General features: G+C 35.1%; 1 protein-coding gene across 1 annotated transcript in view; it reads left to right on the top strand.

Annotated features, from left to right (window-relative positions):
* Window positions 1-21042, top strand: part of LOC121029632 (protein eyes shut homolog) — a 388431-nt gene that overhangs the window by 182617 nt on the left and 184772 nt on the right. Inside the window, exon 2 of the mRNA XM_040473866.1 lies at window positions 17657-18601. Within this exon, the coding sequence (XP_040329800.1) occupies window positions 17809-18601 (793 nt within the window). The 5' untranslated portion in view covers window positions 17657-17808. The remainder of the gene's footprint in view (window positions 1-17656; window positions 18602-21042) is intronic.

Genomic DNA, 21042 nt, shown 5'->3' with positions numbered 1-21042 from the left:
AGTTGTTTGCCAACTTGCTATATAGTAATGAAACACACACAGAAATGTTCTGTCCTTTTAGGGAAGAGTTAAAGACGGAAAATTAGAGGCAAAAAAACATAGTTTTCATAATGTATGTTTAATTCTGCATGTTTTCCATGTTTCTTAATTTTTTTGAAATATATATTTTTTTCAAGTTAGTCCAGTGACTTAAGTGATTAAGTGACTTAAGACACAGCCACTCCAAGAAGAATGCTTGGAATTAGATTCAAACTGACAAATACTGTTGCAAGATTCTTTACCTCAATACCCAGGGTTTGTTGGCTCGCCACTTTAAGGAATGAAGAGGTGGACACAATAAAAGCAGCAGACAAAAGTTTATTAGAGTATAAGATTGGAAAGTAAGAATAATATGGAAGCTCTCTTTGAAGAGAGGAGGCATTCTAAAGTAAATGCCTGCAGACTATAGGCAAGGGACTTCGTTTTATAAGGTTTTGGTCAGTGCCTTCCCTACCCTTCCCCACTGTTCCTTCTCAGGTCCTACCATTATTGGCTGAATAACTCTAGGTGCTGGGTTGTCCATTCCTGATTGGCTTGATTCCATTGTGTGAGGAGTCAGACTATGGTCTTACTGTCCCTCGTATAATATAAGTATTATGGCTTACTTATTTTAGTTAGGCCTTTTGATTGTCAAATTTCTGAGGGGAACCTGAGGGGGAGTAGGTGGTGGCTGTTACATTCTTTTTTTTTTTTTAATTTTTTTTAACGTTTATTTATTTTTGAGACAGAGAGAGACAGACCATGAACGGGGGAGGGTCACAGAGTGAGGGAGACACAGAATCTGAAACAGGCTCCAGGCTCTGAGCTGTCTGCACAGAGCCCGATGCGGGGCTCGAACCCACGGACCGTGAGATCATGACCTGAGCTGAAGTTGGACGCTTAACTGACTGAGCCACCCAGGCGCCCCGTCTGTTACATTCTTAAGAGGAATCTTAACGCCCCAGGAAGTTTGCTCCTGGTGACATGTTCCCACCATTATTCCAAAGTATGTGTTTTTCCCTACTTAGGGACCTCAGGTCCTAACCTTTCACTCTCTGCCTATTTTATCCTATATTTCCCTATAATAATACTAGCTGTGATGAACAGGGGATATTATTTTTCTGGGACTCAGTTTTTTCATCTATCAAATGGGAAAAATATTTATTTTGGAGATGATGTGAGGCTTAGATAATTTATATATATTAAGCACTTTAAAGAAAGATTGTCTATTAATAGCTAATAGTTGTTAACTTTTATTATTAACTCTTTGTTTTTTTTTTTTTTTTCCTCTGCTACCTATCTAAGTAGGAAGATGTTTGAGTACAATAAACATCATCTGGAAACTTTTAACATACAATATATTTTTAGTTGAATTTTAAACAATTTTTTTAATGTTTATTTTTTCTTGAAGGAGAGAGAGACAGAGTGTGAGTGGGGGTGGGAGGCAGAGAGAGAGGGAGTCACAGAATCCAAAGCAGGCTCTAGGCTCTGAGCTGTCAGCACAGAGCCCGACGTGGGGCTTGAACCCATGAACCGTGAGATCATGACCTAAGCTGAAGTCAGATGTTCAACCGAATGAGCCACCCAGGCACCCCATGTCTTTAGTTGAATTTTAACCACCTTGCCTCAAATTTATATATTCCAGCATGTATGTATATCTATCTATCTATATATATATATATATATATATATACACACACACACACACACACACACACACATATGTATTCTTAGATACATATATATGTATCTATATATTCTTAGATACATATATATATAAATAATTAAATTATATATATATATTTTATTCCCATTTCATCATCAACTTCTATAATTTACAGCAATGATGGTAAAAGGCCATTGGGCTTTATGATGTAATTATCTTTATTTGGTTGAGAGAACTAAACTTTAACTTCATTCTACTATATTTTAATTGTTAACTTCCAAATATAAACCCTTTCACTTTAACTTGTTAACCTGAATAAACTCATAGAAATCCTAAAATGGCCTGCATGGCTATAGTGATGAGAAAGTAGCAACATCATTTATAGTTTCTTTACCTGTTTATATGTGTAACCTACATATTGTTTCAAATGTAACTTTAGTAGTATAGATGTAAATTCAAATTAACTCATTGGTAAAGATCTTTAAGTGTAGAGTAAGAAATACTGATCTTAGTGCTTTAAATTTTTTTAATGTTTTATTTATTTTTGAGAGAGAGAGAGAGAGAGAGTGGGGGACAGAGAGAGAGAAAGAGAAGGAGCAGGCGAGGGGCAGAGAGAGAGGGAGACAGACTCCTCCAAAGAAGGCCCCAGGCTCCTGGCTCAGAGCTGTCAGCACAGAGCTCAATGCAGGCCTTGAACTCATGAGCCATGAGATCATGACCTGAGCTGAAGTCAGACGCTTAACGGACTGAGCCACGCAGGTGCCCCTGGGTGCCTTTTAGTGCCTAAAACAAAAACAAAAACAAAAACAGGATTAAAGGTTTTTTTTTTTTTGTGGGAAAAAAACAGATTTAGAAATATTTTTGTTATTGACTGTTACTATTATTATTAACCGTGTCCCATGGAATGGAAACAAGCCATTAAAAATGCAAGTTACAAAATCATTCGTATTTTAAAATGGAAAAGAAAATAATAGAATATGTTACATATATAGCACTTCCACACATAGTTTTCCTTTGGCTCGTAAACCAATTTGCATGTTCCAAGAGCAAGAATTGCATTCGTGCCATGTTATCGTTAAGCAAACTGAGGTTTAGAATAATTCCCAAGTTAATGAAGAAATCAATTCATGTAATAGATATAGAGAACACTAAATATGGAGCTGTTTTCCACAGAAGCCAGATATTATCATGACTAATTATTTATCTTTCTACCATCTATTTATCCACTTATTTATTGCTTTATTTATCTACCTATTTATAAAAATATATGAAGAACTATACCATGAGGAATTGGATCACCTAATTATGTGGGCTCAGGAGTCTTAGGATTTGCTGTCTACAAACTGGAGACCCAGAAAAGCTAGTGGTATCATTTAGTTTCAGCCTGAAGGCCCAACAACCAGGCAAGTATATGGTGTATTTATCAGTCCAAGAGCAGAACACCAAGGTTCCTGCTTATGCAGTTATGTAGAGAGAGAATTCAAACTTAGTCTGCTTTTTGTTCTATTCAGGACTCCAGGAGATTGGGTAACTCCCACCTTTACTGAGAAGTGTTATCTGCTTTCCTCAGTGTACCATTTCAAATGCTAATCTCTTCCAGAAACGCCCTCACATCAAACCCAGAAATAATGTTTAACCAGAAATCTGGGTATCCCATGGCCCAGTGAAGCGGACAAATAAAATTAACCATTATAAACAGTATGTATTATTATTTTAAAGAAAGCGTAACAGCATACAGTGTTAAAGTTGAAAGGTGTGTGAAAGATTGTTACATCTAAACTTCCCCCCCCCCCCCCAGTAAGAAAATGAATTCTCTAGTATAGTAAGTGGATGCTCTAACTACTAAGTGGCAGTGTCTGGACCAGAATTTTGTTCCATTGTTAACTCATAAACTCTTGTTTTTTTACACTATACTGCCTTCAAGAAAAATATTTTTAATGGGGAGAATTTTCATAGAATGTATACTGAAAGTGAAGTTTGTAACAGATGGCTCTTTGTACATTTTCATGCCCTCATATATAAAATGGAGATAAATACTTGTGCTAATTCAAAGGTAGAAGATTAAAAGAATAAAACATAGGGGCACCTGGGTGGCTTGGTTAAGCAACCAAGTATTGATTTTGGCTCAGGCCATGATCTCAGGGTTTGTGGGATTGAGCCCCAAGTCAGGCTCTGTGCTGACAGCTCGGATCCTGGAGCCTGCTTTGGATTCTTTGTTCTCTACCCCTCTCTCTGCCCCTTCCTCCCTCTCTCTCTCTCTCTCTCTCTCTCAAAATAAATAAATAAACATTATAAAAAAGAATAAGACATATAAAACATTTTGCATAGAGCCTGATAGATATTAAGCCCTCAAAAAAATGTTAACTTATTCTGACATCTTGAAGAAATTGTTTTACTCTGTCATGTAATTTCTATTTTCCAATTTTTTTTTTTATTTTCTCTGGAAACAAATTACCATTCATGTTTTCAGTATATGTTTTTTAAATCAGTCCTAACCCTAAATGAGACTTCTGAGAATTGCTGACATGCCATAATTTCTCTTTTCATTGTTAAGGTCACATTCCTAAGGACCTTAAAACCCACCATGTTTAAAAGTGTTTTAAAATCTGTGAAGATTACAGTGACCTTTGTCTAACCATAGGCCTAATTACTTAGAAGTTGATATATTTACATGAGGAATACATCCTTTCACGTGTAGAATATGTAGGCCTATTAATAGAAGATTTCCTCATATTTGTACCAGGGTATGGAGTCAATCTGTCACCTTAAAAATTTAAACAAAAAAATAGTATGTGCCAAAATTGTCCTTGGGGTTGAATATATACTGCCTCACTTAATGACCCCAGCGTCCTTATGCCTTGAACTAAGTCTTCTTTCTTTAATTCACCTTTCTTTTTTTCCCCTCCCTTTCTTTCCTTCCTTTCTTCTTTTCTTTTTTCTTTTTTTTTTCTTCCTTGTCTTCCTGCAGTCATCATCCTGTAAATATGTTTCAGCCTTAATATATGTTAGGGAACATATTATATGTATATATCTTTCAAGAGACTTTTAGAATATTGAAAGAAGATGTCTGTAACTAATATTATTTTGTAATACAATTATCTCCTCATATTTGTATCTGTGAAAGTATCTGTAAGGCATAATGGATAACTGTAGTTAGTAATTAATCTCTGAAGGTGCCAGGGGATGTTAGGGAGACATTTCACAGAAATACTGGTAACCAGTATATGAGAGTGGTTTTGAATCCTCAGTTTATCATGTACAAACTATATGATCTTGGATGAGTTATTTGATCTTTCTGACATCAAATTCACTCACTTTTAGATTGGAAAAAATAATACTTTCCGGGGAAGACTGAAATAACAATTAAAAACAATTTGGCTAATCTAGTTTAGGGCATATAGTTTCCACAGTACATAGCAAACTATAAGAAGTTTGCCTAGGAGATTGTGTGATAAAGTACATGGAAAAGACTAGGATGTTAATTCTAGGTCATAGACTGGTGAAAATTTAAGTCTGATTTTCTGTACTTAAAAGATTTTCTGATTTTTCCATCTCACCAGGAACACTTGTAAGGAACACTAGTTAGCTTTTGTCTTTTAATGTATTCTGATTATATAGCACAACTGCAGCTATCTCTCTCTCTCTCTCTTTCTCTCTTCTCTCTCTCTCTCTCTCTCTCTCTCTCTCTCTCACACACACACACACACACACACACACACAGAAGCTAATAATTATAATTAATAGTTTCTCCAGTTTAAAATAGATTTATTTACATAGTAGTTAGAGGAAAACATCTCTCTAGAAGATAAATATATCATATACCATTAGTAGGAGAATAAGCAGGTGTGTTATTTTCATACAGTCCTTTTAAGTCAAGTCATGTGTAATGTATTTTTATTGCAAACACTAAAAAATAAAAACAGAAGCATAGTCTTGTTATTGTCAATTTCCATGCATGACTGCTAGAATGCAATTGTAATTTTTGTAGGTAAGATGTTAAAAACATATCCTTGAGGAATTTCTAATAAAGTGTCTTACAAATAAAAATATTATTTTAAAAGTATTTTATTTTATTTTTTATTATAATTTTTTTAACGTTTATTTATTTTTGAGACAGAGAGAGACAGAGCATGAACAGGGGAGGGTCAGAGAGAGGGAGACACAGAATCTGAAACAGGCTCCAGTCTCTGAGCTGTCGGAACAGAGCCCGATGCAGGGCTTGAACTCACGGACTGCGAGATCATGACCTGAGCCAAAGTCAGCCACTAAACCGACTGAGCCACCCAGGCGCCCCTAAAGTATTTTAAATACAAAGAATGTTTTGGGGTTCAGCCTTAGAAAGAACAAGTAGCAAATGGAGAAAATCCTGGGTATCACCAATATTGTTTGCACCATACTTCTCAGTGGAATGAAGAAACCACTAAGTAAAATAAATGCCTTGAGGAAAACTATTTTACAATAAAAAGGACATAAGTTTCTAAATTAACAACCACAATAACACACACACACACACACACACACACACACACACACACACACCCCTTATCACCTTATGTTGGCTCATCTAAATGAATGACACATGACACACTTCAAGTCTTAATCATGAAAACTTTAGGACATTAGAGGGAAAGATTTTAAAGGTTTGTGAGAGAAAAACCAAGGTAAATGTCATATACAAAGGATCAGAAATAATAATTGTATTGTACTTTTAATTAAACAAAGAAGGAAATGAAGTAATGCCTTTCCTTATGGAAAATGATCCTCAATCTAGCATTCTATATTCAGTCAAAAAGAAAAGAGAGAGAGAGAGAGAGAGAGAGAGAGAGAGAGAGAGAGAGAGAGAAAGAAAGAAAGAAAAGAAAAGAAAGAAAGAAAACAATGTGAATCTAATAGATCATATGCCACTTAGATATTTTTAAGTGTGACTCCAATAATATATGAGGTTTTAAAAATGTGTCTTCCATTCACCCTTGTGAGAGGTCTATTGGAAAATGTTCTTCACCAAAATGAGGGCTCATGTAGAGAACTAGTATGTGTGGTCCAGGAAAGAAAGATCCAACAGAGATGTGAGGCAAAAGGAATAGGCAGGATGATATGGGTAGGAGGTTCCAGGAAGACAGTTGGACTTCCATCTGGAAAGTAATGAGTCCAGATTGCAGATTGAAGATGGAAGTCTACAGGGGGAAAACAAACAAGCAACAAACAAACAAAAACAAAAAGACTGCTCCTTGTATTTCACCATATTGATAGGGGTTTTATATTTAGTTCAAGACCTTTGAGAAAAATTGATAAATTGGTAAACATCAAATTAAGATCTGCTTTATAAAAGATAGCCTCAAGAGAATGAAAATTTAGGCCACAGACTGAGAGAAAATATTTGCACATCACAAATCTGGCAGAGGATTTATATCTCAAAAGTGTAAACCATTCTCAAAATTCAATTATAAGAAAACAAACAGCCCAATTAAGACTATGTAAAAACTTTGAAAAGATACTTTAAAGAACATATGCAGATGGCAAATGGGCATTGAAAAGATGCTCAATATCATTAGTAATTACATTAAACCACCATGAGATATCTGCTAGAACTACTAAAGACTTCCCATACCAAATTTTGGCGATGATTTGGAGTAACTGGAACCTCAAAAATTGCCAATGGAAATGTGTGATGGTAAAACAAGTTTGGAAAACATTTGACAGGTTATTTAAAAAAATAAGCATGCAGTAACCATATGACTCATCCATTTCTTTCCTAGATATTCATGTATGATCAATAAAAATGGGTACCACACAAAGACTCGTTCTTGAATGTTATTAGCAGCTTTATTTGTTATAGTACCTGGAAACAACAATGCTCATCAACAGCTGAATGGATAAACAAATTGCACTATATCCATATGATGGAATACTATGAAGTAGAGCTACCTGTGGTGGAGGTAGACAAAGCCCTTTTCTTGGATGGTAGACAATCACTAGCATATCTGAAAATCCAGTAAAAAAAAGTCAGCAAAATTCCATGCAGACTTTGGGTTATAGCTCTGATATATAAAAAACTTGGAAATTATCACCCCTGTTCTTATATCAAGATTAAGCTGAGCAAAATGAAAATCAAAGAATTTTCTTGGGCCCATCAGAAAACTGAGGTTGCAGTGGAAAATCAAGAGAGATGTGTGATGACAGAGTCACAGCAGAACCCTCTTACTTAGAGCCAAACCACTGGAGGCATACACTGATAGGAACGTTAAATGGCAATTTTAATGAATTGCTAAAGGCTGAGTGTGGACTAGTATAAGAAGAAGCTCCTAGAAGCTATAATCTAGCTGGGCCCCCACAGTTTCATGGGTTTTACCTTCAATATATTTACAAATTTTTTCCAGTAAATATCTGAGAATGATCCTCTTGGGGCCCAGGTAAAAGGAGAAGAGTAATCCTTTTGAAACAAACCGGGCATTCTTTATGACCAAAGCCTAGTTTTTAGGGGGAAAGTTTTACCAAAATCTTGTTTCAGAGCTATGGGAAGAGACATAACTCACTTTCCAGACCCCTCTAGTCTTCCTTTCTCACCTAAGAGGGTCAAATTGTATAAGGCAAATCATTTGTCAAGGCTACAAACGAGAGTAACAGATCCACTAAAATACTGAGATTTAACTGGAAGAATATAGAATGCTTGCTCTCCTTAAACACTAACCTCAAGCCAACAGGACTTCAATATAATAATTATAAATTACATATGAAAGAGCTGCAGGAATCAGATGTTCTCTGTGAGGAGTACTTAGGAAAGTCCAAAGTCCAGAGGGGAGACAAAAACAGACACTAAATGAATTTGAAGCTGTTGGTACCTATAGTTCCAGAAAACACTAAATAAAGCCCAAAGCCTAGATAGATTTACATAGATCATCACACAGAAGGCCCATTTACCTCAATTCTTACTTTCCTGTAAGTCTGTTTGGGTTTCAACAAAATTGCAAGGCCTGACAAAAGGCAAGAAAGAACACAGTCTGAAGATACAAAGCAAGGATCAGAACCAACCTCTGATGACACAGACATAATTATGCAGAGAATTTAAAATAGCTATAGTCAGATGCTTAACCTACTGAGCCGTCCAGGCGCCCCTAAATCATTCTTCTCCTTTTTCTTTGTTAAAATTTTTTAATGTGTATTTATTTATTTATTTATTTATTTATTTATTTTTAATTTAATTTTTTTTTTCCAACGTTTATTTATTTTTGGGACAGAGAGAGACAGAGCATGAACGGGGGAGGGGCAGAGAGAGAGGGAGACACAGAATCGGAAACAGGCTCCAGGCTCTGAGCCATCATCAGCCCAGAGCCTGACGCGGGGCTCGAACTCACGGACCGCGAGATCGTGACCTGGCTGAAGTCGGACGCTTAACTGACTGCCACCCAGGCGCCCCAATGTTTATTTATTTTTGAGAGAGAGAGAGAGAAACAAACATAGTATGACTGGGGGAGGGGCACAGAGGGACACAGAATCTGAAGCAGGCTCCAGGCTCTGAGCTGTCAGCACAGAGCCTGACTCGGGGCTTTCTCGAACTTGTGAACTGTGAGATCATGACTTGAGCTGAAGTCAGATGCTTAACTGACTGAGCCACCCAGGCTCCAGGAAGTTAATTCTTTTTTTTTAACTTTAGTAATAATAAAGTAAAATTGTAATAAGGATTAATACATTTGAAAATGCCCAAGGAATAATTTATTCTGCATTTTCTGTCACTGTAATAGAGAGTACTTTGTCTTATATATGTTAGGGTCACGTAATAGTTTGCTGTCTGTATCATTTTATCTTTGCTGTGTGTGTTTTAATTCCTTTTTTTTTCACAATATCTTTTACTTCAGGGTTTCTTTTTTCTCCCAGAAGCTTTGTTGTCATTATTTCCCCTTTTTTTTTTAATTTTTTAATTATTGTCATTATTTCCCCCTTTTTTTTTTTTTTTTTTATTTTTTAATGTTTTTTATTTATCTTTGAGACAGACAGCATGAGCAGGGGAGGGGCAGAGAGCGGGGGAGAGACAGAATCTGAAGCAGGCTCCAGGCTCTGAGCTGTCAGCACAGAGCCTGATGTGGGGCTCGAACTAACCGAGTGTGAGATCATGACCTGAGCTGAAGTCGGACAATTAACCGTCTGAGTCACCCAGGCGCCCCTTTTATTTCCCCTTTCTTGATTGGAGTTTACCTTTCCTTTAATTTCTTTGAACCACTTAGAACCATGAGCTATCTTGAATTTGTCTCTATGATTTTTATGTCAAGCAAATTACGTTGTAAATAGAATCACTTTTTTCTTAGTGTGAGAATAAACATCCTAAATTCTGTAGTTCTGCTTTGTCTTTCAAAACTATAACTTACAGGTCTTATTTTAATATACAAGGTGGGGATATTACAAGCAAGATTTTCTTTATTTTACGTTTGTTAGTCTAGATCTGAAATGACTAAAGGAAGGACCCTGTCCAGGTCATTGATATCTCCACTATAGCCACTATTTCCTTGCTTGACTTGACATTTAGGTCCTCCTCAAAGATTGTGGGCCTCCAGCAGATATCAGAAGATACAATAATCATTTATCCAAGACTCAGTAAAGGGTGATTATAACTCTAGCAGATACTAAAAGATGTATAGGAAAGTCTTACCACTTCTATGACATTTAACATTTTCAAGGAATAATTTTAGAAAGCAAGGGTTGGTTCCTGAAAGGGGAAAAGTAGTTTAAGCTCTCAAAACATTTTTGGCAATGGAGCCACATACAGCCTCTGGGTTTTTGTAAATTTTAGTTATGTAAATTTCAATAAAAGATAACTATTTTAACAAGAACAAAAAATTTTCTTTAAAAAATTCTTATGGAAGCTAAAGTATATAGACAATGGAAAGAAAGTTTCACTTAATTTGAAAAAAAAAGATTGAGAATCTAGAAAATCATATTCTGAATTAAAGAAGGTGAGAGAGGAAGTCTAAAATAAGGCATAATTTATCCAAATTTTGATTTTATAAAACTATTTCTGTTTCCTAAAAGCAAATGATTACATTGGGGAAGGTATGATGCCATTACATCATCATTTTCTGCTTAGCCTTAATATTTTCAACTTCTAGATAATGGTAATGTGCTGAGACTATTTTAGAGTATTACTAAATAACTTCTGATTCATTAGAGTGTATTCTGAAGTGTCAACAATAATCTATACCTTTCAAGAATCTCATGAAATAAAAGGTTTGATGAAAGTTAACTGCAAGATATAGCAAAATTAATACAAAATGTATAATAGTAATTAAAATGATTATCTTTAAAATAACTCCTTTATATTGTATAGTTACCAAACATCATTAATTCTTCACTTGAATTACAACACATTGATTTTTTTTTTCTATACCCATTACCACTTTAGATCCTGATATTATACACTAAATAGATTATGGCAAGTATAATTTAGATGGCTCCTTTAAATGTATTTTTTCTGCTTTGAATTATAAAGCATTCTAGGAAAAAATATATGATCTCAACCAAGAGGTAGGAGATATGAATTTGAATGAGGTAAATAATAAACCTTGATGTAGTCATTTAAATTTTTGTTTTAACCGTCTACAAATGGGATAAAAAATAGTGATACGATTAGGTTTTAAAAAAAATTTTTTTTTTCAACGTTTATTTATTTTTGCAACAGAGAGAGACAGAGCATGAACGGGGGAGGGGCAGAGAGAGAGGGAGACACAGAATCGGAAACAGGCTCCAGGCTCTGAGCCATCAGCCCAGAGCCTGACGCGGGGCTCGAACTCATGGACCGCGAGATCGTGACCTGGCTGAAGTCGGACGCTTAACCGACTGCACCACCCAGGCGCCCCGATACGATTAGGTTTTAATTACGTAGGTTGTATTGAAGGCCACACACATGGACACACACAGATACAGTGATGTTATTGCAAAATATTTTTTAGTCTAGGTTGCTTATGGAAAACCATTTTAATTCACAGAAGACAAACTATTTCTCATAAGTAATATTTAATAAAAAACACTTAAAAATGCTGAGGCCTGGGGTGCCTGGGTGGCTCAGTCGGTTGAGTGTCTGACTCTGGCTCAGGTTGAGATCTCGTGGTCCATGAGTTCGAGCCCCACTTCGGGCTCTGTGCCCACAGCTTGGAGCCTGTTTCGGGATTCTGTGTCTGCCGCTCTTTCTGACCCTCTCCTGTTCATTCTTTGTGTCAAAAAATAAAGGTTAATTTTTTTTTTTTTTTTTTTAATGCTGAGGCCTATTCATTGAGCATGTGGAATGAAAAGGAAAATAGTTTTAAAGTAATGACAGACTAAATTTAATTACTGGCCATTACAGCATGATAATAATAGTATCATAAAATTATACATTTATAACTAAATGAGAAAAAGCAGGGAAAAAGTCCTGACCTTATTCCATCCCCAAGCCTAATCCTTTGATGTTCTTCATTCCTAAACTCATCCTTGAGATACACTGTCTTGCTGCCAATTTAACCTTCTAACATCACTGACCCAAATACACTCCTGATGTTTGCTCCATTCTTGACTTTCCTTAGTTTAGAATAATATAAACACGAAGAATAGAAGTGATTTTCAGGAAAACAACTGAAAATACAGTCCTGACACTATTTCCTGTTAAAAAGGCGCTTGAAGACATATCACAATGTGAGGACACATGTGGAGCGGTATCCAACATAGAGTTTTTGAGGTCAAACAAAGCTTTTCTTAGGAAATGATGTCTTAAATAAACTTTTAGGGGCTCCTGGATGGCTCAGTCGGGTGGGTGACCACCTCTTGATTTCAGGTCAGGTCGTGATCCCAGGGTCGTGGGATTGAGCCCCATGTTGGCTCTGCGCTGGGTGTGGAGCCTGCTTGAGATCCTCTCTGCCATTCACTCTCTCCCACCCCACCCCCAGCCCCTTCTCCACTCAGGTACTCTCTCTCTCTCAAAAATAAATAAAAATAAATAAAAAGTAAACATAAATAAGATGAGGTATTAACTCCCCTCTGTTGACTTCTTTATTCACTCTTCTTTTTTCATAGACTTTTTTTTTTTCCCAAGGAGTTCTCTCCATCGGATTTTTCTGTGTCTTAACTCCTGTAAACCAATGTCACTTGAATCTCCAGTCACATCAATTAAACTGCATTGTAATCATCAAATTTAGTTAGCTCACTTCCTAATTTATAGAAGTACTAACTCCAAAAATTCTGGAATCCTTTCCCTCCTTTGTTTTCCTTAATAAAATGCAGTTACTTAAATACTTTCGGTCACCTTGAACATTACTGTTCTTCAGGATCTGTCATTTTTCACCTAAGTCCCTTTGCTTAATCTCATGTCCAAGTCCCTTTGCTTATTCTCATGTCCGGTTGGTAACTTCATTCTGAATATTCTTCGTCCTAAATTGGCTATCTCTTCTCCATTGCTTTCCCTCAGTTTTAATTTTCAAATTTACCATTTTCCCCTTTTCTGGATTCCCTGCTAGAATTTTCATCTTCCATCATGCTGATAGCTATATTGACATTTCTTTTTGTTTCTTCAAGTTTATTTATTTATTTTGAGAGAGAGAGCATGTGCAAACAGGGGAGGGACAGAGAAGGAGAGAGAATCCAGAGCAGGCTCTGCATTGTCAGTGCAGAGCCCAATACAGGGTTTGAACTTAACATACCTTGAGATCAGGACCTGAGCTAAAGTCAAGAATCAGATCTTTGAGCAATTGAGCCATGCATGCTCCCCTATATTTACATTTCTAAAATACATATTTTGCCCTCCTCCACAATTTCAGTCTAATCTTTAGTGTCCAAAATGTGCTCTGTGGCTATCTAGAGGTCAGGTCCAATACATTAGAATTTTTAGATCTGTTCATTTTATCTCATACATTTTTTATTAATTTATAAAAATAAAACTTTATTGTGGAGGCCATACTTCATGATGGGGTAAAAATGAAAAAGCTCACTCTTCTGTGGAATCAACTACAAGCTCATTAAAAGCTAACACAGTTCATGATATTATGTATTGAGCACAATCCAAATGAGTTATATGTATTTTTTCTAATCCTTAATGGCTATCTTTTATTGGATGTCTGTTATAATCCAAACACTGAAATAGACACATTTTATTCAAATTATCCTTTGTTTATATAAAATGGATTTGTTTGAATCTATTTCTGTATTTTTTAAAGGAGGTCATTTAAAATGATTTCTAAATGCGAATTGAAGAAATATTTCCTATATTTTATTAAATATTGAATATAAGTTGGGCTTTATTTTCAGAGTAACTGAACTACAAAGCTAATATAAAAATAATACAGCTTACATTATTTGAAATTACTCACTAGTTTTTCCTGTGAAATATTATCCTGGTAGCATCACTGCCTAATGATATTATGGTTGTAATTGTGTGCAATGCTATGAATGGCTCCATCACAATTCCTGGATTTCTAGGGTTCTTGGATCAAGAATGTAAAAGATGTCATGTAAGATGATCATGATTCCTCATTTCAACTCTTAAACACATGAAATTGTGTGTGCGTGCATGTGTGTGTGTGTGTGTGTGTGTGTGTGTGTGCATGCATGCATGTGTGCGTGCTCAGAATGTCCTTTGACCTGATACTTTGGACAGAATTTTAACAGTGTCTTTATAAGTGAAAAACTAAGGCATAGACCATTACCTTTTGAGTCCAAATTATAGCTTCTGATTCAAACGTATCCACATTTGATATTTATATTAATCACTTTCCTAATAAAATCCAAAGCATTTTGTATTTAGAGTATATAGAAGCAAATTGACCTCGTAGAGATTTTTCTTTTCTTTCTTTCTTTTTTTGCTCCTATTTTTATTTATTTAAATTTTCTGGAGACAGAAATGCAACTATCAAGTCATTTTCTCTTACAAAATATAAATGCACAATAATTAGGGACCCAGAGAATTCTGAGAAACACAGGATTAGCCATGCAGTAATGCGAGCTCACATCTGCAGCTAGTCTAAAAATGTCACATAGACCTAATTCTGCTTCAACGCAAATGAAATTTGTTTCTTAGCATTTCAACATGGAAATAAATTGGTGACTGTGTTTGTTTAAAACCACTTACTACTTAATTTTTATTGTATCTTTTTTTGACTATGCTACTGGGAAAATAATGCACCTGTACAGGTGTATACTACTATAAATTTGTGACTTAACAGCTATAAAAGTATTTCAGTGTTGCCTAGTGATCCTTCTGTGTTTTTCCTAATAAACATTCTCTCACATTTTCCTGTTTACTTCAGGTCATGTCCATTCCCCTCTTTCTTTGAAACTCACCATTTCCTTGATTGTCTCCTAGTTGATAAAGAAAATAGAAGATCCCACAAAATAAATTCCTCAACTTTCTACCACCAAAGTCACAGTCTTAATAATCTATAATAAACTTCTTCCTTTTCTTCTACTCTGCACTGTATTTATTGCCACATATTTTCTTCTATAGGGCCTTATTATCTCCCTTTGTATACTTCTCTCATGATTTAAACAACATCAAGTCTTTTTCATTTTAAAACAGCATTCCAACAACTTCATACATATTGAAATATAAATATAAATATAAACATATGATTAACGTAATCAGATTTTGAACATCAGCCTAGCTTTCTCTTGTGCTTTTGTCTGTGTATACCAAAAATCTGGATACTTTTATAAGAAAATCACTCCACTTCAAATTTGGTATATGCTTAAGTGATTGTGACATATCCCTTCCCCTTGCCATCTTGTTTCTATACCTGGTCCTCCTGGATTCTTTCTCCTTAGTTAGGTCAACAGCCTTCAAGATTTTATAATTCTACCATTTAAATATTTCTAGACTATACCAGTATTGTTATATTTCTACTGCCTCTGTATCAACCAAACCATCATAGTCATTTCACTAGATTAGTGCTGCTGACCCCTCCACAAATGTCTTAACTCTCCCAATTGTGTCCACCAAGCCATTCCTCACCCTGACATCATTAAAATAAAGTTTCCTCTTACTAATCTCCCACATAAAATCTTCAACAGGCTCTCCATTCCCCTCAGATAAAATTTGAGCCTTTTACTGAGGATGCATGCCCCATCTTGATGTGATCTCTCTCTAAATCAGGGGCTTATATTTTATCATGATTTATTTTTTCTCTACACTTTAGAAGTTCAACTTCTCCTATTCAGAAGTATCCAATGTCACACTCTTCTCAAATCTTTAGAGAGAGATTTTTTCCGAGGATACTCATCCCTTGACAGTTTCCCCAGATGACTCCATTTTATTGTTCAAGCTTATTCTTGTGTCCTATTAATGTCCCTACTACATATTCTCATAATACTCTAGACTATTTGTTTCATAATTGATCATGTTGATTGCCTAATAATTCTGTTTCCTTTATTAAATTCTCAGTTTTTTACATTGATACTTCATTTCACTTGGTTACTGAAGAATTCCCAGTACCTAGCATATTGCCTTGCATGTAGATTGGGATCATATCTATTTGTTCAAAGTAGTCTTTAAATCTTAGCAAGATTACTAATTTATATTCAGAAGTTATGACTAACATTTGAAATGAACCTGATCATACATAACTTTTAATTCTAGGAAAGTTACAATTTTACATTTCCATATGCATATTTTATGGTAATATATTACTTATGAATTTATATTTTATAGATTTATAATACAACTGAATTTTCAAAGAGGAAATTTACAACTCAAATTTAATTTCTATAGGATCTAGAATGGCCATTAAGAAATTGGACTTAATATAAATATTTGATATGAGTTAACAAATTAATTGCGTCACATAATGGCATAAGTCATTTAACAACAAACTGACAGTCAAGATATAGTAAAATATGACAGGATTTTGAATGACTTGTAAATTCTTATATAATCTAACTCAATCTTCAGTACTACTATGTTAATTTAATACAACTATGTTAATTTCATTAAATGAATATATTTAATACATTCTTATCTAAGAATGTATTAAATAAGAGTGAAAGGAATTAAATATAAGAGTGAAAGGAATTAAAACCCATGTGGCCTTAAAATGTAGACTGGAAAAATAGCATCACTGACATCAAAAGAGCATGTTTTTCTATTACACCTTTTCAGAATTTAACTTTTGTTGCGATCTTTACAGTTTTTTTTTTTAATTAATTAAATACTAGAGTGATTTACACAAAGAAAACCCTCAATGAGTTGTAGTTACTATTTTTTTAATTGGGTCAATATATTAAATCTCAAAGATTGCTATTTTTTTGTTTTGTGGGTGGTGGTAATATATATATATATATTTTTTTGCCTCTGGGAGTAATGATGCCTTACCCACAGGGTTAATCCCTTATTCTCCCCTTTCATATCAGTGGTGAGTGATGAAAGAGAAGTCATTACATAATACCTGTACTTACCATCCTTTTATTATTCCATTTTATACTTCCTTTTCCCTCTTGGCCTACTATATTCCCACAATTCTGCAGAAGGTGGGTGAAGTCTCATTCTGAGTTTATTTATTTACATGATGGAATTTTCTAGAACCTCTTGTATATCTGGGAGTTCTCACCTCCTGGATTAGAAGATCATGGTTTGTGCATTATGGCTTATATTTATATGAAAATACTGTATGAACAGTATATTTAAATCATTTTTTCTTGCTTTATGGATGGTGTTTTTAAAGCATTTTCTAAACCTAATCAGAGAGCAATACTTATATCTGAAGAAAATTAAAACCATTTATAAAGGAACTTGCTTATTGTTGTATTTTAGTTTTGTTGAAGCTTGGTGAAAAGAGCATACAAAAGATTGCAGTAAATTGCTGGTATAATTATATAACAATGTGCAGTATATTTTCACCACATTTTTTCTGGCCTTGTTTCACAAAGAAGGTGCATAGGTGGTGGCAGCATAGTCTTTGCTGGAACCAGCTTAGAATTGTCTATATAATTAAGTAACTTCACTAACAATGTATGTTTTTATGTTTAAAGGGATATTTAAATCAGTTGAACTCTACTGTTTCTTGATCAAAATCCACTTGCATTTGGGAATAGAAAAAAAGCCAGTTCCTGGGAATCCTTGAACAAAATCTCTGCTTGCAAATTTTCAGCAACACTAAAAGCCCATTTTGCAGCAATTCTTTATGACACTTTTCATGAGAGACTGTAAAATACAATTTCCCCAAATGATTAACAAATCAATTATGCTTCTGAGCCTGGTGGTTCTTCATAGCACATTTATAAATGGAAAAACAACATGTAAATGGCAATTTGTGGAAGAATGGCATACACAACCATTATCATATATGGTGAATTGGACACTAACAGAAAACATCTGCATGGACTTCTATGGAGATTGCTGGTTTGGGGATGTAAATACTAAAATGAACACTTCAGGCAATCAAGTTGTTCCCCAGATTTGCCCTTTGCAAATTCAATTGGGAGACATCCTTATAATTTCTTCTGAACCATCTCTTGAATCTCCAGAAATAAATTTGATGAATGTTTCTGAAGCATCATTCATTGACTGTCTGCAAAACACCACAACTGAAGATCAGTTACTTTTTGGTTGCAAACTAAAAGGAATGCACACTGTTAATTCTCAGTGGCTGAGTGCTGGAACACATTATTTTATCACAGTAACAGCAAGTGGTCCATCGTTTTGTCACCTGGGGCTACGGCTAAATGTGACAGTGAAAGAACAGTTCTGCCAGGAATCTCTGATTTCAGAATTTTGTTCTGGGCATGGTAAATGTCTTACTGAGGTTTGGAGCAAGACGTACAGCTGCCATTGTCAGCCTCCATTTTCTGGAAAATATTGCCAAGAACTTGATCCATGTTCTTATAAACCATGTGAAAATAATGGCAGTTGCATTAATAAAAGAGGAAAATTGAATAAGCAAGGTTATGAATGTATCTGTTACCCACCATTTACAGGTAAGATTTTTTTTAAGTAACGTAATTCTGTTAAAAAAGGAAAATAAAATGAATTCATATATTGCTACTTTCCAAAAAACAAACTACACTTCTAAAAATTTTGTAGATTTTTTAGAATGGGCTAAATTTGGATTCTGGACACAAAATTCCCATTAGGCATTCTGTAATTTTTTTTCTTATTTAAATAAGAGGTTTTTTGTTTGTTTTGTTTTTTAAATTTTATTTTAGAGAGAGATAGAGCATGCAAGCAGGGGAGAGGAGCAGAGGGAAAGAGAGAATCCCAAGCTGGCTCCATGCTCAGCCCATAGCCCAAGGTGGAGCTCAATCCCATGACCCTGGGATCATGACCTGAGCCAAAATCAAGAGTCAGATGTTTAACCGACTGAGGCACCCAGGTGCCCCTAAGATTTTTTTAAAAGCACATATGTTTTACCCTGAAATACCTACTTTCACATCTTTCCCCAAATTCCCTCTTAATGTCTCATGTAATTAAAAAAAAAAAAAAACAAAACATTGGAATAATATTAGCTGTAGAATGAAATTCCCAAGTTTATGGTATTTAAGTTAAACAGTTCTAGGTAATAATGTAGTAATTAAGTGTGGATCTGAGTGGAAAGAGGTAAGGAGGTATGTGCTTGGGTAGAAGCCATGAAGTAGCTTGGCAGAACTGAAAAAGAGAAGATAATTGTAAGCCCAGAGCAATGTGTTTAATGGATGTTGATATGGCACTTATAAAGTGATTGGTAGATAATATTGGAAAGGAAGGAAAGAACTTGATATAATTAATAAAATTGGTTACAGTAAGGTAAATGAGAGGCAATGGTGAGGAAAGATTATAAAAAAAGAAGGCATTTGGTGAATAGATGAAACCAGAAGGGCAATCTAAAAAAAAAATGTAAATTATACTACCTGAAACTGAAGTTAGGATTAAAGGGAAAATCACTGTCACCACTTGAAAGTTTACTAGGGAATCTGCGTCATCAGAGGAAAATAAAAAGAAATACTGAGAAATGTAGGGGAACTTTAAACTATAGGGATTAATGAATTTCTTTTAGTGGGAGTTTCCGAGACCTGGCATAGAGAGTTACAAGGTTAGTGGGTAAGATGAGGAAGATCTAACAAAGGGAATTGCTTGATATAGTTTCCCAATGATAGTATGGGAAAACAAATAACATGTTGGTAGTATATTTTGCTCAAGAGAAAGGAAAGAGGGCTGGATAGATATTGACTAGAGCAGATGAGGCTCAAGTATATAACTGTAATTTGGGGGGACAGGGTTTAGGGGGCTTCAAAAGGTTTTCTTGCATGTTGCTGTCAAGACTCCATTGGAGCCAAGTTTGAGAAGGCTGTATAATAAAATGTAATGGAATATCTCAATAAATCTTTGTAGGCTCTAAAGTTCACCTAAGCCAATCTTTCAGAGTAATTTTAAACTGTATAGTAAGGAAGTACCAAGACCATTTTTTTTTTAATTTTTTTAATGTTTATTTATTTTTGAGAGTGAGGGAGACACAGAGCATGAGTGGGAGAGGGGCAGAGAGAGAGAGGGAGACACAGAATCCAAAGCAGGCTCCAGGCTCCAAGCTGTCAGCCCAGAGCCTGACACGGGGCTTGAACTCACGAACCGTGAGATCATGACCTGAGCTGAAGTTGGACGCTTCACCGACTGAGCCACCCAGGGGCCCCAAGACCATTTTAAAAGTAAATCCCAGCAATATCCATTGAACATCCTCTCTCTATAACTGGGATCAAATTCCCATTTGACTCTTATTGGCATCGGTGAACAAAGATGTAAGTAACTTTGACTCTCTCCAGAGTTTATCAGGTAATTAAAATTAAGACAGGTCAGCAAAAAAGAGAAAGCACTCAAGTTGCTGATTTGAGGTGAATGAAAAAGCAATTTTAGAGCTCCTAAAGCATCCATTTTAGTTTGTCCAAAGAATTTTAAAGTATATTTGGCCAGAAAATTTCTACCATCTATCAGAATATTAATTGGCACATGTTTAATCATATACCATGGAATTCTATTTCAGTGGTTTTATCTTAGTTGCATAGAGTGCTTTGTTTCTACCCAATGTTTGTTTGTTTAATAGAAACACAGCCATAGATAATTTAAACCATTAAATGTTAACCACCATAATATTGAGCATATACTATAATGACACTTTAATTTTAATTGCTTCAATTTTAAATCTCAGATGTTATAGAAATATGTAGAATTACCAAATAAATTGAGAATATTAACTGTATTAATTTGCTAGTGATGCCATAATAAAGTACCATAGTTTGAGTGGCTTCAACAACAGAAATTTACTTTCTCCATTCTAGAGGCTAAATGTTAGAGATCATGTCAGCAAGATTGGTTTCTTCTGAGGCCTCTCTGATTGGTTTGTAGACAGCCATGTTCTCCCTGTGTCTTTCCTTTGTATCTGTCTGTATGG

This window comes from Herpailurus yagouaroundi, unplaced genomic scaffold (genome assembly GCF_014898765.1).
Source record: "Herpailurus yagouaroundi ecotype Mexico unplaced genomic scaffold, PumYag 139, whole genome shotgun sequence".
In the NCBI taxonomy this organism is placed as follows: domain Eukaryota; kingdom Metazoa; phylum Chordata; class Mammalia; order Carnivora; family Felidae; genus Herpailurus; species Herpailurus yagouaroundi.
This window is presented reverse-complemented; position numbering and strand designations above follow the sequence as displayed.